This window comes from Ammospiza caudacuta, chromosome 2 (assembly GCF_027887145.1).
Source record: "Ammospiza caudacuta isolate bAmmCau1 chromosome 2, bAmmCau1.pri, whole genome shotgun sequence".
Classification (NCBI taxonomy): domain Eukaryota; kingdom Metazoa; phylum Chordata; class Aves; order Passeriformes; family Passerellidae; genus Ammospiza; species Ammospiza caudacuta.
Window position 1 is genome coordinate 106,373,438 of NC_080594.1, and position 21,227 is coordinate 106,394,664.

The 21,227-nt window shown below is 39.0% G+C and overlaps 1 protein-coding gene across 5 annotated transcripts in view; it reads left to right on the forward strand.

Annotated features, from left to right (window-relative positions):
- CNKSR2 (connector enhancer of kinase suppressor of Ras 2) overlaps nucleotides 1–21,227 on the forward strand; it is a 205,900-nt gene that overhangs the window by 33,530 nt on the left and 151,143 nt on the right. For all 5 annotated transcript variants that reach the window (XM_058800636.1, XM_058800632.1, XM_058800633.1 and 2 more), the window contains exons 2-3: nucleotides 2,433–2,596; nucleotides 14,418–14,620. In XM_058800636.1, the coding sequence (XP_058656619.1) occupies nucleotides 2,433–2,596; nucleotides 14,418–14,620 (367 nt within the window). The remainder of the gene's footprint in view (nucleotides 1–2,432; nucleotides 2,597–14,417; nucleotides 14,621–21,227) is intronic.

Sequence of the window (21,227 nt, forward strand, 5' to 3'; positions counted from 1 at the left end):
TCCAACCCCACAGACTTTTTTGTGTTTAGGTAACCTAATAGGTCACTGACCATTTTCCCTTGGGTCATGGAGGCTTCATTCTGCTCCCCATCCCTGTCTTCAAGCTAGGGGGCTGGCTCCCTGGAGAACAACTGGTCTTGTTACTCAAGGCTGAGGCAAAGACATAAAGTACCTTAGTCTTCTCTTCATTCTTCCCTACTGTGTTTCCCCCCACATCTGATAAAGGTGGAAGATTCTCTGTGGCTCTCATTTGGTTGTTAATGTATTTATAGAAACACTTATGTTTTCTTTTATGGCACTGGCCCAATTAAGTTCTAGTTGGGCTTTGGTCTTTCTGATTTTCTCCCTATATAACCTCATGATATGCCTGTAGTACTCCTGAGTTTCCTGTCCCTTCTGCAAAAGTCATAAACTCTCTTTTTTCCCTGAGTTTCAGTCAAAGATCTCTGTTCAGTCAGGCTGGTCTTCTTTCCTGACAGCTCAATTTTCACCCTGTCACAGAATTACAGAATGTTCTGGGTTGAAGGGGCCCACAAGGATCATTGAGTCCAGCTCTTGAGAGTGGTCTGTACAAGGATCAACCCCCTCCCAGCTTTGGTGCATGTTAGCACCATGCTCTGACCAGCTGAGCTGATCTAAGCAGCTGCCTATGGAGGGGGCCTCTCCTGTCCTCTTAAGATTTCTTTCCTGAAAAATGGGTTGAGCAACTGATTAGAGAGGGCAGTGAAATGAAGGCAATAGCTTCAAGTGCTTGATTAACCTAGACCTTTAGGTGGTTATGTTTTGGAGGCAGAAAATCAGGCAGCAGGCTCTGGAAGGACATGGTTGAAGTCTGCTGGAACTGGGGACTTTCTCCTGTACCTTGAGACTGGAGCACTTCTTTTACAGCTTGTTTGTGTGTGGTTTAGTTTCAGTGTGTGAATTCTAGAGGTTAAAGCCACTCTGTCCATGCTATACCAACACAATATAAATATTGTGTTGGTGTAGCATGGACAGAGTGTGGGTGACTCCTGCCCCAGGGCTGAGCCAGGAGCAGCAGGCTGGCCTGCTACTGGGGCACCCCTGCCTGCAGCACCAACATGTTCCTCATGTGAGTCTCTTCTGAGGTGTGGCTACACCCTGAAAAGCATGAATGAGAACCAAAAATGCAACAAAACCAGTTTCAGAGAAGCTTTATGTTGTATACCAGGGCTCTTACAATATAACTGGGGCTCAGCAGTCAGATCAATCTTTTATCTTCCATGTATCTTCAGATTTTTCAGACATTTTGATTAGCAAGTAAGAATGTTCTTGGTTTCTTCCAGTCTAATGAGCAGATGTCTTTTCACTCTTAGGGATTGTTTGAAGACATTTTTCAGAAAGGTTGTATTATCTCTCAAGAAATTAATGCATTTAGAGCTTTGTCAAGTCCTGTTGCTTGGTAGCAGTCATGTTGATCCATTGGAAATATTCAGACAGATATGTTAAATGGACCACCAAATACCCAAGAGTCTTACTTATCCTGTTGGTACATGAGTGCACATGCTGCAGAGCTTCCCTGTACTGCCTGGCTCTCTTGGGCAAAGATGGATGGGCCAGAGATGTGTGATGGATTCTCTCACAATCTGCAGAGCTCTTTGCTCCAGGTGAATGTGTGGCCAGCTGAATATCACTGACTCATAATCAAACTGAAAAGGTAGAATATGGAGGGCCCCCAAAGCAGGACCTGTACAATGCTGCTTGAGCCATGTCCTGAGCAAATGTGGTGCATGACTTTCAGCCATGATTTTTGGCACAATGGGCCTGTTTCTGCTCCCTGTGTTCTGAGAAGTGCAGCCAGGTCTTGTTTTGAGTGGCTTTTCATGCTCATTTGTGTAATGTCACTCTTTGCAGGTCTCTTTGTGGGACATTGAGCTGCATGTGCTGCTGAGTTGGGGCCCAGTTTTTGCATTTGTAGTGCTACTGCCTTTCGTATTTTCTAGAGCTCTTTGCAGCTTGTTTTAGAGGCTAGCATGATCTGTGAACTTTCAGGTGTCTCAGCAATATGTTAGGGAACTTGGACTGGGAGAGATGCTGTGGTTTGGCACTGCTACTTTGACTGTTGTGTTCCATTTTCTCCTCTCCCCTTCCAGATGTGTGGAGGCATCCCTAGCATACCTGTTATTAGGGGCTGCCAGGTTGGCATTCATAGCACAGTAAACTACAAGAGTTCAGGGCTTTTTTCAGGGTTCAGGAGCAGTTGGTATTGTCCACAGGTATAAAAGCCATGGCTGCTGTAGCTCTTTGAATCTCAAGGTTCTTGGGTAACATAAAGGTTTTTTTAATGTTAAAATGCGTCTCTTAGAGATAGGGCAAGAATCCTCTTCTGCCTTAATTTTTGGCCAATTTTATTTCCTATTAGGGTACAAAATGTTGCTAACTTTTGTCTTCCCTCCTTCTGTCCTTTTGTGCAGGTCTTGATGATTGCCTGCAGCAATATATAAAGAACTTTGAGAGAGAGAAGATTAGTGGTGACCAGCTATTACGAATTACTCATCAGGAACTGGAAGACCTTGGAGTCACACGAATTGGCCATCAGGAGCTTATCTTGGAAGCAGTAGACTTGCTCTGTGCACTGGTAAACTTCTTGGGGCAAATGGGGAGGGGTGAACAGTGTTCACATATTCACACTTCCTGTACTCAAATTGTTAGTCCTAAAGACTTGTCTAAGCAGCTCAAGAAACTCCTGATTTGTAATGTGTGAACAGCTTAGCATTTTAAACCAGGGGCAAGATAAAGGGAAAAATCTATTGATAGAGTTATGTTTGCTAAATAAACTCATATCAGAAATTTAGGGCTTGCATATTTGTCTTTATAGAATAAAATTTTATCTGAGATCACTAGTTTCTAGAGAAGCTAGACTCTAGTTTGGAATGTAAAATAATTATATATGTGAATGGTGTAATTGAGTGTTGGTTGCCCTTTACAAACAAAATGTGCTGATATTAACCATGTCATTCTTCACTGGTCCTTTCATGCAAATTATGTTTTAGATGATTTTTTGAGCCTGATGAAACAGAGCTGCTTATATTTCACAGTTGAAAGGATTAAATACTGAAGTAATTACCTTATGTATAAATAATACATAAATTTTTGATGGGGCATATTGGTAATGGTCTTTTCAGTCAGGTCATGTCGTGCATAACTAGGATTATCTGCTCAGTGAGGGGTGTGGTGCTGACTTCACCCTCCTTATGAACTTCTAGTGTGTGTCTGTAAAGATTAGTGATAGATTGGGCACACAGCATTCTCCACTGTAGAAAAGATTGTGAATAGCTCTGTTAAGATGTACTTCACTGCCTAAGGTGCTGTTTTGTGGGTTTTTAGTACATGCTATTCTTCAAGCCTCAGAAGGAGCTTTTAAGAAAGCTGAATCCTGGGAGAGGCAATCAAAGACGGTAGGCTGAAAGGCTCTTCACAAGGGCTTGTTGGTTCTCCATATGCAGCAGCTTTTCTGAATACCCTGTTGTTACATTTTTGGGGTATTGTGAAATGTAATGAAAAGGAGAGAGTGAAAAAAAAACATACTCAAAGAAAGTTTAAAAAAGGAGAAAGCTTTTTGGCACAGGAAAACATTTGATTTTAAACACAGATTATCTTCAGTAGAATACTGTTTCTAGTAGCGTTGCAGTGTGAGTCAGTGCAATAAGTTAACTCATCAATTTGTTTTTTAAATAAGGAAGCTGCAATCTTAAAAAAATGCTACTGATATAGAAGGGGACATAAAGAGTTATTCACAAAGTACTTTTCTTATCAAACAGTGCAAAAGAAAACAACAAAGTAAATACTTCAGTTAACTGAGAAAGATAAAGTCTAAGTTAGGGGGAGCACCAATGACCGTTTTTCTCAGTCACGCAGAGAAACAGATTGTGGCTCTTTGAAAAATAGATTACTGTTAAGGGAAAAGACCCCTTGTTTATTAGCTGAAATTTCTTTTTTCTTTGGTATGTAATTACAAATATAATCTTCAGACAAACAAACACAGCTTGTCTTTGTAGCTCCTTTATCTTAGGCAAAAGTATATGGAACTAAGTTGAATATAAAATAAGGAATTTCTAGCAAAGGATAACACTGCATCTTAAATGCATGCAAGCAAGACTCTCCCTTCCTGGTTCTTGTTGCACATACAGCATTGTCTGCTTTTCTGAGTTTGTCTTAGAGAAAATTGCTAAGACACACTGGCATGAGTTCAGATCGCAGCTTCTAATTTAGGATGAGGTTTTTGCAGTCTCACAATTGGCTCCTGATGGCTCCTCGAGGATACAAAATGTTATTGTTATATTGATTTCAGTGGACTTAATTTGAATTTATTGTTTGCCAATCAGATAAACCTCTTGGAAAATTTAATTCAGAGGCAATCCATTTGGCTGGACTGGTCCTATACTTACAGGCTTTTTTTATTGCATCTGTGAGTGTCTATCCTGGGTAGGGCTTGTCCTTTCTTCTGGTTTGACTTTAATATTAGCTGTATTGTTTAGAAGAACATTAAGCCTATGACTCTCCAATATAGGATAACTGGTAATTCAGATAGTGGCTATGCAATTTTTATCTGATTTTTTTGTTTGTTTGTTTGATAGGAGTTTGACAGAGGTTTCATGATAGAACTTAGCAAGAGTTACAAATACACGATCCAAATGAGTTAACATCTCTTTGGATGCTGGAGAATATGGTTGGGATGATGGGCTATGAATAGTAAAGTTAATTATGCCTTGCAAGCTTAACTCCAGATTGATTTAAAAGCAAATATAAGAAAAATAAAGGATTGTTGCTTCTGCTTCTTCCCCCTTTCTCTCTGGGTTAGTGAGTGACCACCTAAACAGTTTTTGGCATTGAGTACAAGTGAGGGGACAGAACTTCTCCCACTGTTCATCTGTTCCCACTCTGCAGGGGAGAGTTTTCCAATGCAAAGTTGCTGTCACTTAGGAAAGTTTCTGCAGTGTTGATTGCTGATGTGCTTTATTCCTGCCACCCCTTCCCAATATTTTTTGGGGGTAAACTTCTGCTTTCAGTTCCCTGGCAGCTGTGGATATGGTTAACAGCAAACCAGCTGCTTGTGTTGCATGCCTATAATTCACAGGGCTGCACCTTCTTACCAGGTGAAGGCGGAGAGCCTGAACAAGCATGTCTGGCTGGTATGGAGAGTGCAGGGGACATGCCAGTGGGGGCTGTTGGACTGTGCTGAACACACAAACTGCCACAGTAAGAGTTGGGAGCCAGTTATGATTGATACCACATCCTATTTAAAGGATGTTCTTTATGGGTTTTTGACAGAAGGTGGGTGGGTGGCTGGCTGTGGTCTCTCACATTATTTGCCTCCTGTCATCAGCACTTGCAACAAATGGATCCTCCAGAGTTTGTGAGCTGATCAGAGGACAAATGGTGGCGTGTGCTATCCATCTTTAGTAGAGTCTGTCTTGGCTGCCAGCCTGCCATACTGTGCTCTTGACAGCAGAACAAGCATTCAGGGGGTGATATTCACAGGTTTTCTTTTCCTGTGGTGCTTCAGGAAAGGAGGAATAAAGTTTTTGCCCAGCTGCTAAGTGCTGTTATAGATCATGCTTGCTGGTAATGGTGGGGGTGTACATCCTGCATACCTTCACTGGAACTGAACATGCTCTGGGAGAGGGCAAGCAGTCTAACAAATGCACTTCATCTCTTCCCTCTCTCCTTCAGACTGGGAAGGTGGGAGCATGTTCAATAGATGCATGCCTCAGTGCAGCTTTGTGTTTTACAAAATCCATATGTCAGAAAGGGCATGATAAAGGAAATGTTATCTGTGCTTAGAAGAAATAAGTAGTGATGTCTGTGATGGTATTTTGTTGCTGCTAAGAATTTGTCACGTGCTTTTTAAGGTGAGAAACCTTGAGAAGCCACCATGATGGATATATGCTGGCAGCATTACTTGATTTCCAGCAAGACAAATCTCCTGTTCTTGTCTTTCTGTTTAAAGGGACATGCAATCAGGCTGGCGGTGTCTGCAGGTAGATTTTTACTTGATGTGGATGGGCATTTTTATTCATACTAACAAAATCACCCAAAAAAATTGTCTCAAAACTGGTGGAAAATGATAGACTGAGGAACTACATGTCCACCTCTAGAGATACAGGAAAAACTACTGAGTTGAGTGCCATGTTTCTCCACTATTCATAGATAATAAAATATACAGTTGTTCATTAGTTCTAATAGTTGCCATTAAGATCTTAGCCTCAACATGATCATGTGTGAGGGTGAAGCTAGCCTAACACTGCTTTTCATTCAATCATTAAACAAACAACAGTGTAGCAGACCTCATCATCACAAAATGTGATGAGCCTTGTTTCTTTGGTTGCTTTAAAAACTGCATGTGAATGAACAATGCCAGTAGAAAATAAATTGAGAAGAAAAGGAGATGATGCATTGGGAGAAGTGCATAATAAAGAACAAATACCTTAGATAATGCTGTCAGATCACTGTACCAGTCATCAGGTTTGGAATGCATTGGGGGATCTTGTAGCTTCTGCTATATGTAACTGGCCTGAAGAAAGCAAAGAAATTACATAATTCTTTTTCCATCATCTGTTTGTCAGGAGATGGAGTTTCATTTACGAAACTGGGTATGACTGTTTTTCCCTAAAAAAGACTACATGCTGCCTGGAGAACACAAAGACTGAAGACTGCTCAGCCCAACATGACTTCTTCCATCTTTAAGAAAATGATCTAGTTATCTAGTTTACCACAATGCCTTGATAAATGAGATGCCAAATGAAGATTCTTTTTTTTTTCCTTTCCTGAATATCATGTTCATTGTGTTTGCATGAAGATTAAATTAATTTAATTTGATTTTGCAAATATTTTTAAACAGAGATGCTAAAGTAGATGTGTTGTTATAAGAATTTGAAAAGCTTCAAAATGTGTTTTGGATGCTTTGAAGTTTTTCATTAGCAAAGAACTTCATGAAGTTCCTGTGAATTTGCAAAATAATTCTTCAGGAAATCTTAATTTGTGTAGAATAGAGTTTAGTTAAAAAATAAAACAGCTTTTGCTTTATAGAGCATACTAGTTTCAGTACTAGTTTCATGCTAGTTGGTTAAATCTGCTATGGCTGTACAGGAATTTATTGCATACTATATTTGAATCTGTAAAGCTAGAAGATTGCAGCAGATGAAATAGCATTATTATTTGGCAGAGAAAACATTGGTGTGCACTAACAGCATGAAATTACTTACCATTTACCACTAACACAAAACATTGATATGCAAATGAATGTAAAAAATAGACCTACTTTACCCACGAATGATTTGATTCCTCTTAAGAATTATGCCTTTTGTCTTAAATTCATCTTCCTGCCATTTCTCACACAGAAATGCTTTTTTTGTACTTATCACTAGTAAGATCTTAAAACTGTTTTGTCAGTAACGGTGAATATTAGACTTAATCATTCTGGTGCTAAATGAAGTAGGCTTCATTTCAGAATGGAGATTTATATGTACTGAAGATGGAATTTACTGTTAGTATTCTGAATGCTCATAGCAGAAAAATTACTTACCGTTTTCACTATTGCCCATTGCAAGTCAAAGTTCTGCTTATATATCATATATCATATGACTCCCTGTCCTCAGCCTGAGCTAATCTAACTGCAGTGCAGGAAATCCTGAAGTCCATCACCAGATCAATAAAGCTAAGGAGATAAAGAGTTTCTGATAGCTCATATAGATCACATCGAAAATGTGTTAGCAAATCTTTTTACACAGAACTGCAGTAAACACCATCTTGTGCCAAAGGCAGTAATTATATCTGCATGCAAAGGGTGAACATCCTTCTGCCCACCAGCCTCAAGAATCAGTCATGGATCCTAGATACTTTTTAATTGTGGATTTTGTTGGTGGTGGTCTTTTTCTTTTCTTTTCTTGTTTTGTTTTTTTGTTTTTGTTTTGTTTTTTTTTTTCCTTTAGACTGCTTGGAGGTTTGGGCAAGTATGAAATACATACTCTGGTTCATAGAGTCATAGTGTGGCTTGGGTTGGGAGGGTCATTCATAAAATTGTAAGCCCCAGTTAAAAGCAGACCAGTTAAAAAGAGCTGTTACAATGTAAAATGTTTCTAAAAGGTAATGTGTTCATAACAATACTTATTTCCTTTTTCAAACAATTATTTTGAACTGCTGATTAGCTGTTTAAGACTTTTGGAATTGCATGTAACTGGATATGGGACTGGTAGTTCAAATTATGGAGAAATAAGAGCATTTGGCAGGCTAGGGACTAAATTGCATGAGAAAGTAAAAAAAACCCAAAAAAGTAATGAGCATTTGGTCTTTCAGAGGCTGTTGATTGAATAAGAGAAAGAAGAATAGTTTATATAATTGCTCTATCAGCGCTACAAAGCATGGGCTTGGCTTGGCTTTTTGACATGTTCCTTGATTGTGGTATAGAAACAGTAGGGCATTTTTCAAGGAGATAATGATGATGACTTCAGAGTCATCTTTCCTGGGTTCTGCAAGGCTAGAAGTATCACACACCTGAGTGTTTTTCTGACTATAAACATTTAGGACAAATATTTATATTCTTTGAAACAGTTTGGCTTTTAATCAGTGCGTCTTTAATAATTGCAGTAAATCATAAGTGTCATTTGAGCTATCTGGGGTTTCTGTCCTTATCTACTTATTCTGTGTTGAAGAAACAGATGTGTCAGGATCATGTGTTGTGCACTTCTAAATTACCCCATATGCCAGTGCTATTTGAAGGAGAGATAACCTTAGTGTTAGCATTTGTAGATGCTGGAGGAAGGGCCGTTAGAAATATATGTTGTAGGCAGATCTGATGAGGTATAAAGTTACATAAGGCACCTTCCATGTGACAAGCTGTGATATCAGTTGCTAGCAGCTTTGGGCTGGTAAGCTATCTGCCTCATACTTTGTGGGATGTGTTCAGCCAAATGTTTTGGAGGATGAGTTTCAGATCCATTTTGTTCATTTTTAAAATCAACTTCAGAGGTAAAGGGTGGAACTTATCTTGGTAAATTTTTGCCCACCACTAATTTTCAGGTGTGGTCGTGAAATGACTGCATGTACTGTGATATCTGTGTGATGCTGTTTTGATTATTCATTTAAAATCTTCCTCAGGCTTTTCAATAAATGAGGATCCTGTGAACTTTACTGTTTCCAGGTTGTTTGTTTAAAAGCAAATAAATCATACGAACAGAAAGGAGTGTGGAAGGTGAAAACATTGGAAAGATAGTGAGGAAAAGAATTAAACTCACCTGAGGTGATTTTAAGTCCATTTCTTAGCAGCCATATTTTATTCTTGCCTAAAACTCCTGTGAATAAGTGAAAAATGACTTTTTATTGCATTGGAGAGAAAACGTACTATTTCATTCTTGTGATAGTTATCCTTATTACTGAGATATATCAGATGTAGTTGAGAAGTTGCACTTCTTTACACATAATTGATTGCTCAGTACAGCTATCTAGACTATAAAATTTGTCTTTTCAAATGGTTGCCATTTTCTCTCTCCTTTAAATTATATTGTTTGTGTGTGTTACAAAAAATAGTTACCAAATTAAAATAAACCTTCACCTTCTTCAGTTTATACAGTCATGGTTGCATTCTGCAGAGGAGCAGCAGAAATTAATCAATGTAAGCACTGCTATCTGCTCCCTTGTCTGGTGAAGATACTGCTTTTATTTTCTTCTTGCCCACAAGCACCAGTATTACACCAGGACCTTCAGTTCCCATCTCGTGTCTCTTCAGCAGAACTGAGCACTGGTCTCTGCATGCCTTTTGCTTCACATGGTTTTCAGCAGTATTCTTTCATGCCTTTTGTTTCCCAAGGTTTTCAGATATCTGGGCTGAAGAAAAGACACAGTGATTTAGAAAGGTAGGCAGAGAGGCCTGTCTTGGAGTGTTGGTAAGAGTCAAACAGTGTCACTGAACTTGATACAGCATTTGTGCTTGGAGACGTAGAGATATTCATGGTTGCATAAAAGTTGTGATCGAGACAGCTGTTCTAAGGGATTTCTGGGTTTGTTAATGGGACTGTGGTTATGTCTGTGTTGCACATTGTACTGAGTTTAGATCTGAGCTTGGCTTATTTAGGTAGCTGAGATGGCCTTGCACTTGGAATGGGCACTATAAAAAAACCCAAAACCAAAGTCCTGGCATCTTCTAGACAGTCTGTCTAAGCCAGCAGAGATTAGTTAGCACTGTTCGAGTTTGGACCACTTTACTTTTCAGCTGTGCTAAAAGTGTCAGATGTATTTCCTACCATCAAGAATCAAGTGAATTTAACACAGAAAAGAGATGAGGTCTAAATTTTAACTTTTTTTTTCGATTGAGGGAAGCAGGGAACATAACTAATGAACATTGATGAAACTATTTTAAGAAAAGTTTGCTTTATTTTCACATTTGGTTTGTGAACTCTCTTCCTACTCTTGGTATGCTCCTGCAAGGATGGGCTTGCAGAGGGACCAGGCTGGCTGTTCTCACAAAAATACCCTCAAAAAACTCCTCAGTGGTGATTAGAGCTGCTGCTTGTCAGCATGTGAAGAAAAGAGCTACAATTCCTTGCTCACACTGTCATGTTAAGGCACAGAAAAGTAATTAGCAGGTACAATGTCTATTAATAGCTCCCACCACCTTTAGTTCAAACACCTGCTGACAAGCTATTACTCTGTGTAGTTCAGCTTCATCAAGTTCTTGTTTTATGATTGCCAGAAGGGACTCCATTAGAGCCTTTTCTGTTGGGGCAGGGTATCTGAAGACACTCTGTGGCCTCTCACTGGGGGAGTGGATGCCTAGGCTTGTGTCGCTTCTCGTAATCTCTACAGGCATGCAGAGATTTCTTTGTGGCTCTTTCAGTGACTGTGAATATATTTTGGCTAATGAAAGCACAACTTTTGTTAGTGCTGGCTAAATGCAGACTAGGGGAAAACAAAGAACTGTCTCCTTTGCCTGCAATTATCTTCTTACAGTGCTTGAAAATAAACGCAGTGCTTTTCTAACAAAACCATGTTGTTAATAGTGTATTATTGAATATAAAGTATGATTCAACTTGGCACTTTTTATTTAAGCATGCTTTTTCCTAGTATTAGAACACACAGCTCTGGTTGCTTTTAACTTGGGCCAGAAATATTAGTGATAAACAAAGTGAGGATTTTGTTAGCTTGGCTGCTGCTTTAGGATCCTTCTACTTAAAGGCTTCAATAAATACAGCTGCCCTGAAATATATTTTGTCTGAAATTTATCTCTGTATTTTCCATCTCTGGCTTTATCTGTATGATATTACAGGTAGAGGCTTTTCCAAAGCCATCCTCATCTAAGACTGAATTCACATGTGGCCTAGGCACAGTGTTTTGTGTTAACACACACACACAGACACACACGTTTGATGAATAGGTGTTAAAACAGGCTTTGAATTTGTAATGCTGTCTCTTTCTTCCCTCATGATGGTGAAAAACAGCCTCTGAAAAAGAATGTGCCTGTAGGTGGCCATCACTTAGATATTAAGAGGGAGCGACTAAGGTTTTGTAGCTGATTTTCTAAAGAAGTGTGTACATAAATGAAGCCTATTTTCCTGTTGTACAAAAAAAACCTGAGTGTTTTGCCTGGTCTGCAGTGTTCAATATTGCAGGTTTTCTTTTATTCTGGTGCTTTACTTTCTGCTGGTGCTGCAGGTCTGCACACTGCCTGCCAGGGCTCCCTCTGGGGTGGGCATGGCGGCCTGCACAGGCTGGGTACCAGCAGCTGCCTGTCCGAGCAGGTGAGGGACAGACAAGGTGACAAAGAGGAGATGGCAAAAGAGGGGGAGCTGAAATAATCTGGGGTTGTTGAGGACCTTTGGGAATCCACCTCAGCATCAGCGTGGTCTCCCCTGGCTCTGGGCCCTGTGTGGGGCACGGCTGGCGTGACAAGAAGGTGCCTGGCCTCGTATGGCACCCTGCCCACACACCCCTTCCTCACCCACCTTAGTTGTATTTTTGGATTATCAGACTCAGCTCCTTAGGAACAGCCTGCTGAATTAAGAAATTCAGCGTTTCAGTGTGTCAGAAAGAAGGCAACCCTGTGAGCAGGCCCGTGGCTGGCCTGCAGCCTGTGATTGTACCCCCACGTGTGGGGGTGTGAGTGCCATGTTGTTGGGGCTTGCTTGTGGCCGGTCTTTAAGACATTTTTGGTGATGTCTCATTCATCCAGAATATTTTTCATTTATTTCTTCCCCCATTAATTTTGCCAAAATGAGCTAGATGCTCAAGAAGCAGAATGAAGTAAGAAAAAAACCTGTTATCTTTTTTCAGCTTACTCCCTCCCCCACTCCTTAATCGTGCTTCCTCAGCAGGCCAACCACAGAAAGCTACAGGAAAAAACAGATATGTTTTTATCTGATATTTATCTTCTTATTTTGGGCTGGTTTAATAAGTTATGAGCCGTTTAGATGCATAATAAAGTGCATTTTTCTTTTCAATCCCAATTAATTGTTTTCATCTTGTAATCTCTATTTATAACCCAATGCTATCTGTTGTATAATTGCTCTTAAATATGTACATGGTGGAAAAGTTACTGCCCAAATATACAATTTGTCTAATTGGGATTGATTGTAGTGGCAGGGGACAGCATCTGTGTAGTTGAGAAACATGCCTGCAGAGCCTTTCTTGCCCGAGATAGGGATGTTCACAAAAGTTCCAGTAATGGTTTATAAAGTGCAATCTTAGTTATATGGTCAGTGGCCCCTTCAGCAGAGTTCCAAAGTGCATTTTCTGCTGCAGAAGGATAGTTGTTGGTTGAGCAGCTCCCTCACAAAGTGTGCTCAGTTTACAGGCACACAGAGCTGGCTGGGAGATGGCAGATGAGCTGTGTGCTGTAGTCTTTCCATCATGAGCCCCCTTGGCATGGGAGTGGATGTTGTGGAAGGGCTGGGAGCTCACTGGGAATGGCTTCAGTATAGTGTTCCTGCAGTCCCTGTGTAGTAAAAGAGGATGAAATTCATTTAGTAGGTGGTTTGGATTGGGAGCAAGACAACTGCTGTAAATAATCACCACCTCACATTGTGCCCCCTCAATTCCAATAGAAAAAGATTAAGGTGAATAAGCTTCAGTAGTCTTCAATTAGCATTGATGAGTGTATCTTTTCTCCTTTCTCTCCTTGTGGACAGATCAGCATGGGAGGAGAGCTGGGGCTGTCATGGAGTGTCATTAGGAAGTAGATTTTTCTGTGTTCATCTGAGGGGCTTTGTGCATTCTGCTTCATAGTTTGTGGTAGGAAATGGTCCATGCTCTGTAATGAGTAGCCCATTTCATTGTCAACTGAGCGAGTTGTCAGCACCCCATGCTATCACCCTCTGATGTGGCTGAAGTGAGAACCTTCAAAATTCCATAATTCTCTTAGAGGAGTACTAAACTCAAGTCTGTGCAACTGCTTATTCCTTTGCAAAGGCAAATAAGTCCTTTTTGTAATAACTCTATCACTCTTTGTGTATGTGAGGAAAACAAATCTTTTATAGAAATGACAAATCACTGATGGTACTTTATTCTGTTGTAATTGAACATTAAATCAAGGCATTCTTGAGGGCTGTTTTGGTAACACTTGTACTTTTGAAGGATTTCCAGCTGCTGTTTGTTAATATTGTTTGTTTACTACTTTTTGTTAATATTTCTGCATAATTATTTATGTCTCTTCTGCACAGCTAAGGAATGTAATTTAAGCGAGTGACTCTCAAATGGAAATATAGTTTAAAACTTGACTTAAAATGAATGAATAATACAGGATAGAGGTTGTGCAGGGCAGCACTGTATTGTTTGGTATGTGATTGTGGTGGTCCTTTACTGCTAAAAAGAGCTTAAGTATGCTAATTAACTTAGATCTCTGAAGCCAACAAAACCAATTTAGTGCCACACCATGTCCATGCTGCATACTTCTGCAAGTTGCTGGGCCTGGTGCCAGGTGTGTCTGAGGAGTTGTGAGTATGGACATGAGGTACCAATCCCTTATCATCAGGTCTACAGAGAGAACCCTCTGATCAAGGCCAGTTTGGATGGGGCTCTGCTCTAGTGCAAGGTGACTGTGTACATGGCAGGGGTGTTAGAATGAGATGGTCTTGAAGGTCCCTTCCAACCCACACCATTCTGTGATTCTGGTAATCTACTGACAGTGATGCACTGCTTTGAAAAACAGCTTTCCAGACTAGGTTTTTTCTTTGAGATGTTTTTCTCACTAGACATAGAACAAGATAAAGGATCACTCATAATTTTGCTCTTCTTTTGTTCTCTTTTTATGCACTTCAGAAACAGAACATTCTATACATTTAAAAACTACTGAGTGGGTGTATTTCTGCTTTAATTACTAGGAATGAAGTAGAACATCAGTTTTGCTGTTCTTGGTTCTTCTGTTCATCTGTAAAGCTAACTTTCTTTTCTTTTTTTTTTTTTCAATGCAGAACTATGGTTTGGAAACAGAAAATTTAAAAACCCTTTCTCACAAACTGAATGCATCTGCCAAAAATCTGCAGAACTTCATTACTGGGAGGAGGAGGAGTGGTCACTATGATGGAAGGACCAGTCGCAAATTACCGAATGATTTTCTGACATCAGTAGTGGATCTGATTGGAGCAGCAAAAAGTCTTCTGGCTTGGTTGGACAGGTAAAATCTCCCAAATGTCTCACAGGTAACCAGAGCATGCACATGAACAAGCTCCAACTTCTTTACAAAATGTAACATAGAAACTGAATTGAAGTAGAATTCATTCATATGTTCCAAGGGGATGTTTGTACCAATTCTGCTTTTTTTAGGTCAGCATGCAATTCAGATTAGCTTTTCAATACAGTACCTTCAAATGCACTATGACCCTACACATATATATGCAACACATATAAGCAACAGGAGGACATCATTAGGTTATATATGTATTTTTTACTAATATAAAGCAGCAATTTAACTTGCATAAATCAGATTCATTGCTTTGATGCCATCAAGTTCCCAAAACTAATCATACTTTTCATTTTATGGATGTCAGCGTATAATTTCAGAGTGTGTGTGTGTACAAACATGGATGTTGTGTTTTAGGTTTTTTTAAATAGCAGTGAAATACTTCTGATTTTCCAGAGGTAGTGCTCTACACTTTAAACTGTTACCTAGGACGTGTGTGGGACCAGGATTGAAGTGGTTTTGCTACATTTGTAGTGAATTTTTCTAATTATAACAAGAATAATACGCAGGTATTTAAGATGATCATTGAAATTCCTAAAGTGGTTAAAATTAGTCTATGTGTAAGTCTTTATATAATGCATCACAGTGGATTTCCATCAGAGAAAATAAAATGCTTATCTTGATTTAAAGGTGTATCTTATTTTGTTTCGAGCAGCTGAAGATGTGTTCAGAGTATGATATGTGTGTAACTTTTTTAATCCAACAGAATTATTTAGTTTTACTGTTGTGTATTTTGTTTTTCTGAGGAAAACCAACTACTCTCCCATAAATGATTTACATACGAATGGTTTAGGTGAGGCCTGAATCTTTTCCACTTCTTAAGCTGGACTGGAAGCTCTTTGTTTTGTTCAGAAGATTGCAGCTACCATTGCTTCTTCTTTTCTACTCCCTCTCTAGCCTTTCCCCAAGGTTGAAACCCAGAGTACCTAAAGTTGGCTCCTAAATTTTTCTTTAGGTATTTAAGATCAGTGTGTAGAGAATTAGTGCAATTTCATGGAAAGAGTTTAGTACTGAGACTTGAAAATTTGGGAATATATTTTTAGCTCTATTCTAAACTGTTAGTGCTTGGAATATCTATAGGCTTCACTTTTTTCTCCCCGCAAAATTGTTATTGGCAGAAAGCAACGCATCATACTGAGTTTTGAAACAGAAAGAACAGTAGAAAAACATGTTCTTTTGCATAGATGAGTCAATTTTTGCCACATATTTCTGTTGAGAAATAATCTTGTTTGGTTTCTCATTGAAACTGTGGTCATGATTAAAAGACTGTTGACTAGTAAGAACTCAGAGTTCGTTTTGGGTTTTGGTTGTTTGTTTGATGGAGTTTTGAGTTCTTTTTTGATAGTCTGTTATTCAAAAGTAAATTTCATATACATGTACACACATTTAACACATTGAAGAACAATGGGTTTTTTGCAACTAAATATAAATTTAATAATGGAAGTTCAGGAAGAAGATAGTTATTAATGCTAGAAAACATCTGTATCTGAGGACTGGTGTGTCACTGCAGTACTGTGCACTGCATGTACTTTTGCATTTAGCTGAAATGATCAGTGATCAAACCCAGGGATTCCAAGAAGTCAAAAACGAAGGAAATTATGGTGATATCACACTTTCAGCAATGCTGTCTTGAGTGTCCAAATAAGCTTCAGATTTCCAGGAAAGTTCTTTTGAAGATCTAAACACCTGGTTCTAAGAAATGTTTTCTAAAACATTTTAAGAATTTTCTGATTTCTGAATGTCTGGGTATTTTGGTAAAGTTTGTTCTTCCTTACTTGTGAAGACCCAAAATGAGGATGAAGGTAGGCCAATAAATACATTTTTCTCAGGAAATGGGAACATCTGGATATCAATATGATTCTGCTTCTTGTATGCCTTCTAAGAAAGTATTGGTGCCACTAGGGGGAGATAGAAAGATTTAAAAAATTGATTAGTAAAAGTTAGAAACATGGATTAAATTTTATTCTGCACACCTGTTACTATCAAATCTAGACCCCAAATCTTAGTTTTTTCATTGTTTTCTAGTACCAGTTCCATCTTAGGTTGTGAGAGGGGATGATTAGGATGAATGAAGTGGCTGTTAGGGTTGTCCACCCCGTTGCCCTGCTAGGCTGCCCCTGTGCAGTGGATTTTGAGGTCATGTCTGGGAAAAGCAGATAGCAGCAGCTCCAACCTGTATGGACATGCAGTGATGGGGCTTTATACATAGGGAATGGTGACAACAACATACAGGTTGTGCTTCCCTTGTTGCTGTAGTGAGTGATCTGTTTATGATGTTTCTGTGGGACACCTAAGATCATAAAGGACTTCGTGATGCCTGGCACAGTTATCTAAAGGAGTGTGAGAGTTGTGATTTGCTGAGTTACTTTCACTGTGGTCTTGCAGACTGTGCAGGGCCGATCCAAGGACACTCTTTGTTTCAGGTCTTTGCCTGGAGCAGTCCTACTTCCAGATGTATGTCAGAAATTGAGTTTAACTGAAAATTAGAGTAGCTTTTATTTCCAGGCTTTAAAAGTGTTTTGGTTTAGTTTCATTTATGAGCTGGAAAACTTAAAAGAGAATTCTATTTTCAAAAAAAGTTGTCTGAGGATTTTGGGGAGCATGGAATAACTCTGCTGTAACATGCTGTAAGGAAACTGTCATCACACTGATACATTTGAATCTAATTTTAACTTCCTGTTACTTTCTCAGCCCACAAAATGTATCTTCTTTCAGGAGACTTCATAGCTTTAAAACCTTTTGTTTTATACTTTCTCCATTATCTTAAAATTCTTCCAAGTGAATTTCCTGACAAGATTGGTGCCTTGAAAACCCATGAGTCTTTTGTGAAAGGGTGATGCCTTTCTACTTGACTCCGAACGTATTGTAGACAGATGGAAACCCACACTTCAGGCTATGGCAAGAAACTGCTTACCCGATCAAAGCAACTTGGTATTGACTGTCTCCTGTGATACTTCTCCGGAATTACAGTCAATCAGGTCTTCTAATTACAGTCAATCAGGTCTTCTAGACTTCCAGATAAATCTCTGGAGTTCTGTTCAGTCTTTACTCCTGTAATTCATGAAAGTTATATTCTTTGGAATAGTAATATATGTCACCTTTCTTTATCTTCCTTCTTCTCTGATGTGTCAGATTCCTGGAAATTCTTCTGCTTTCTGTAGGGCTGATTCACTCCATCCTGGTGAGGAATATTTAAAAATGTGTAAATTAATTAGGATTACTGATTAAAATTCACTACTATGCATCTGCACTATGAATGTGTTGCAATTTTTTTGGCATAAAGGTATTTCTAACCTCATGAAAATATTTTTTTTTTCTATGCACGAGTATGTCCAATAGTATCTGCACATTTAATTGAAATTGTAATTAGGTATATTTACTTCTGTTAATCCTGATTAAAGTTTCATTCTTAGACCACACATTTATAATTCACCTGAAAAGCACTTTGTAAAATGTTGCTTTATGTGTGGATGTGTTGGTATTCACTGCCTCTGCAATTTCTGAATTACGTATACATTATCCATCCATACATTATCCATCAATGGCTTTCATGATCTAAAAGGTACATATGAACACCTCAAGGATTTTGAGAGCTGAAGTTACTTTTTTCCATCTTTAACAAAATTCTGTTAGGATTTTACCATGTTACTTGCATCTTCAATGACACCAGTGAAAACTTCCCAGTTGTTGTCTAGAGGCAAGCATAAACTGGAAAGTAATGATATTATGGGGATCCCAGAAAATTCTTCTGAGTTTAGAGCATTTACCAGTGCCTATAAGTAGCTTTCTCTCTGCTTAGGACACAGCCAGGTCTTGTACTGTACTCCCAGCTCATTTTTTTTATATTGATTTGCTGATACCTATCAGTTGCATTACTGAAATGACACTGAATCCTGAATTCCTGAGTGCTCAGATTCATTCAATAGATTTTCTCCCAAATCTTAGCAGACCACCTGACAGGCAAACAGAAAGTTGTATCTTCTTCAGAAGCTGGCACAACTCTGAGTGTTGAATTTGTCTCCTAATGAGTCAGAAGCTGCAAAGTGAAGACAGCCTTGGGAGCAAAAGGCTTTTACAAATCCTTTAAGCACCTCATTCTTTTTCTTCAAGTCCCACTGTACATCATATGTTTTTCTTTCATGGGACTGCTGGATTTAACAGGTACAGCTCATTACTGTAGTCCTGACTGGGAAGAACTGTATTGTTCTTTGTGGAAGAGGAAGGATCCTTAGCAAACCTGGACTGAGGTGACATTTGAAGGCAGCTTCATGAGCTCTGTCTCTTCCCATTTCTCTCCTTGCTCTGCCAGCACAAACTTCTTGTGATGTCATCTCCTACGTTGTTCCTGGTTTGATATGTTCTCTTTCTTCACCCTCACCACATTCAGTTGTCTTTGCCAACCAAAATCCCTGGAAATCTGTATTTCCTGCAGATTGCACTAAGCAATAAATAGAATTCTTGGTTGTGTTTCTGGGTTTCTTCCTGTCTAGTCCAGTGTTTGGGCCATGTTATCTGGAGCAAGGACTCCTTATACCATATATCTTATGCAGCATCAATAGAACATTTTGGATCTTAACAATAGGAGTAATATCTGTATAAAGTATAAACACAGACTTAGAGAATTGTAGTGAAGAAGGATTGGTTGTTTTTAGGACTGTGTGAGTCCTCATTAAAGAGACTAAGATAATGTGGTAGGTTTTGGGGTGTTTTAGTTTTAAGCATTTAAAAAATACAGTCAACTTCCCATGAGATAACTACTACAGCGTTTTGCATCTGTTGTTGTGTCACAGGTTTCAATAGTCGTGAATTAGGATTTGTCAAGCACCACTGGATTTTTTCGTGTACTGTTTGACTCAGCCATCTGTGTGGGCAGAGATTCAATATGTCTTTTACAGCAGCTCTTCTGTAGCTCTTGTTTTTCATACTAGCACTATCCTCTTTTTGAAAATAAAAAACTTGAAGTGCTGCTGCAGATTACACTGCAGTCTAAGTAGGAGAAACAAAGAGATTTTGTGGAGATAGATTTTTGTATTCAAGACTTTCAGTGCTGTGGCCAGAGAAAAGCTAGGAGGCTGACAAATGTGCATCAGTCTGATTAAGTTACCACTGCTGTCTGGACACGTGGTACATGAAGAAAATGGAAAAAAAAAATGTGAATAAAAAACCTAACTGTAGCTAGAAGTTGTTGGTTATATAAAATATATGGTAAAATTGCTGATGGAAATAAAAAAAAAAATGTAAACTTTCACAGTGAAAGGCCTTTTAGGCAAGTCTAGGTCTGCTTTTAGGGTCATTCCCAGAATAGTGGGGTATAATCCTATAACTTCTAAAACTCAGGTGGGCAAATTATTTTGCTACTGGCATGAATTGCTACAATTCTGTGAAGCAGTTGTATCCATTCAGAAATCCTATTAAATAATAGTAAAACCTGTTCCTGAAGTTAAGGACATTTGAATGCTTCAGTGGCTGACAGCAGAACAGGATCTCCTTACACGATGGGTTTTTTTTGGTGATGCTTCAATGCATCAGAGAAGTGCAGCCTGCAATGATGTAAATGCTTTTGGTTTGTGACTGAACAATTCTGGGTATTCAGGTTTAGCACACCCTCTAAGTGTGCATTGTGTAAAGCATTGTAGTAGGAGAACGCTCCCCACACCAAAATGGATGTCCTTCTTTTCACCATGGTGACATACTCAATGCATACATTTCCTTCCATTGTAGGTAGAATGTATTCAGCTGGGTTTCTTTGCCTCATTGTTTTTGGTGAATGAGCCCTGATGATGTTTATGGTGTGACTGTTTTGTAGTTTTAGTAAAGAGGTGCATTGTTTGTAAGCCCATAACTTCTTACTTACAAAGAAAGTGTTACTGGTTTAGAGTCTCCTTTATTAGAAACTTCATAGAGTCCTGCTAGCTGTGCTTGATTATTACTTGTCCTGACAGGGTAAATCTGCTTTGTACACAAGGTAGTGGGAGTAAACAAATGAAACCCAAGCAAAAAGAAATAAAAGACTTTAGTGGTTCTTTACTCACCCCACCAGTATTGCACTGTTTGTCAACTGGGTTTCAGCTTTAAACCTTTGAATCTTGTTTCCTTTATGCATTTCCCTTTTTGCTGGTTTGAGTGGTATACCAAACCTGTCAGTAAGTGCTGCCTCAGAATGCTATGGTACTTAACTGTATTGTGCTCCTGGAACAGCTGTAGAAGTTTAATAGAGCACTCATTTAAAGAGTTCCTTTGTCCAGTGTGAATTTTACTGCATTCTTCCCTGATTCTACATAAAGCAGTTCCATTAGAAATACAACTGAAATGTTTGTTTCATGAAAGCCTAGAACTATGAACCTTGTATGGCTTAGGCAGTGTATATACAACAGTTTTGTGCATTCAGATTTTTACTTGACCTTAATATGTTGCCTTTGAAGACTGTGTTATAGTACTGCTTTGGTTGCCTCTCTCTTGAAAGATTTTGGACTATTATGTTTAATCAAAAGGCTTTGAGGATGTTTTCCCTTGTTAGGGTGATAAAATAAGTATGATACTG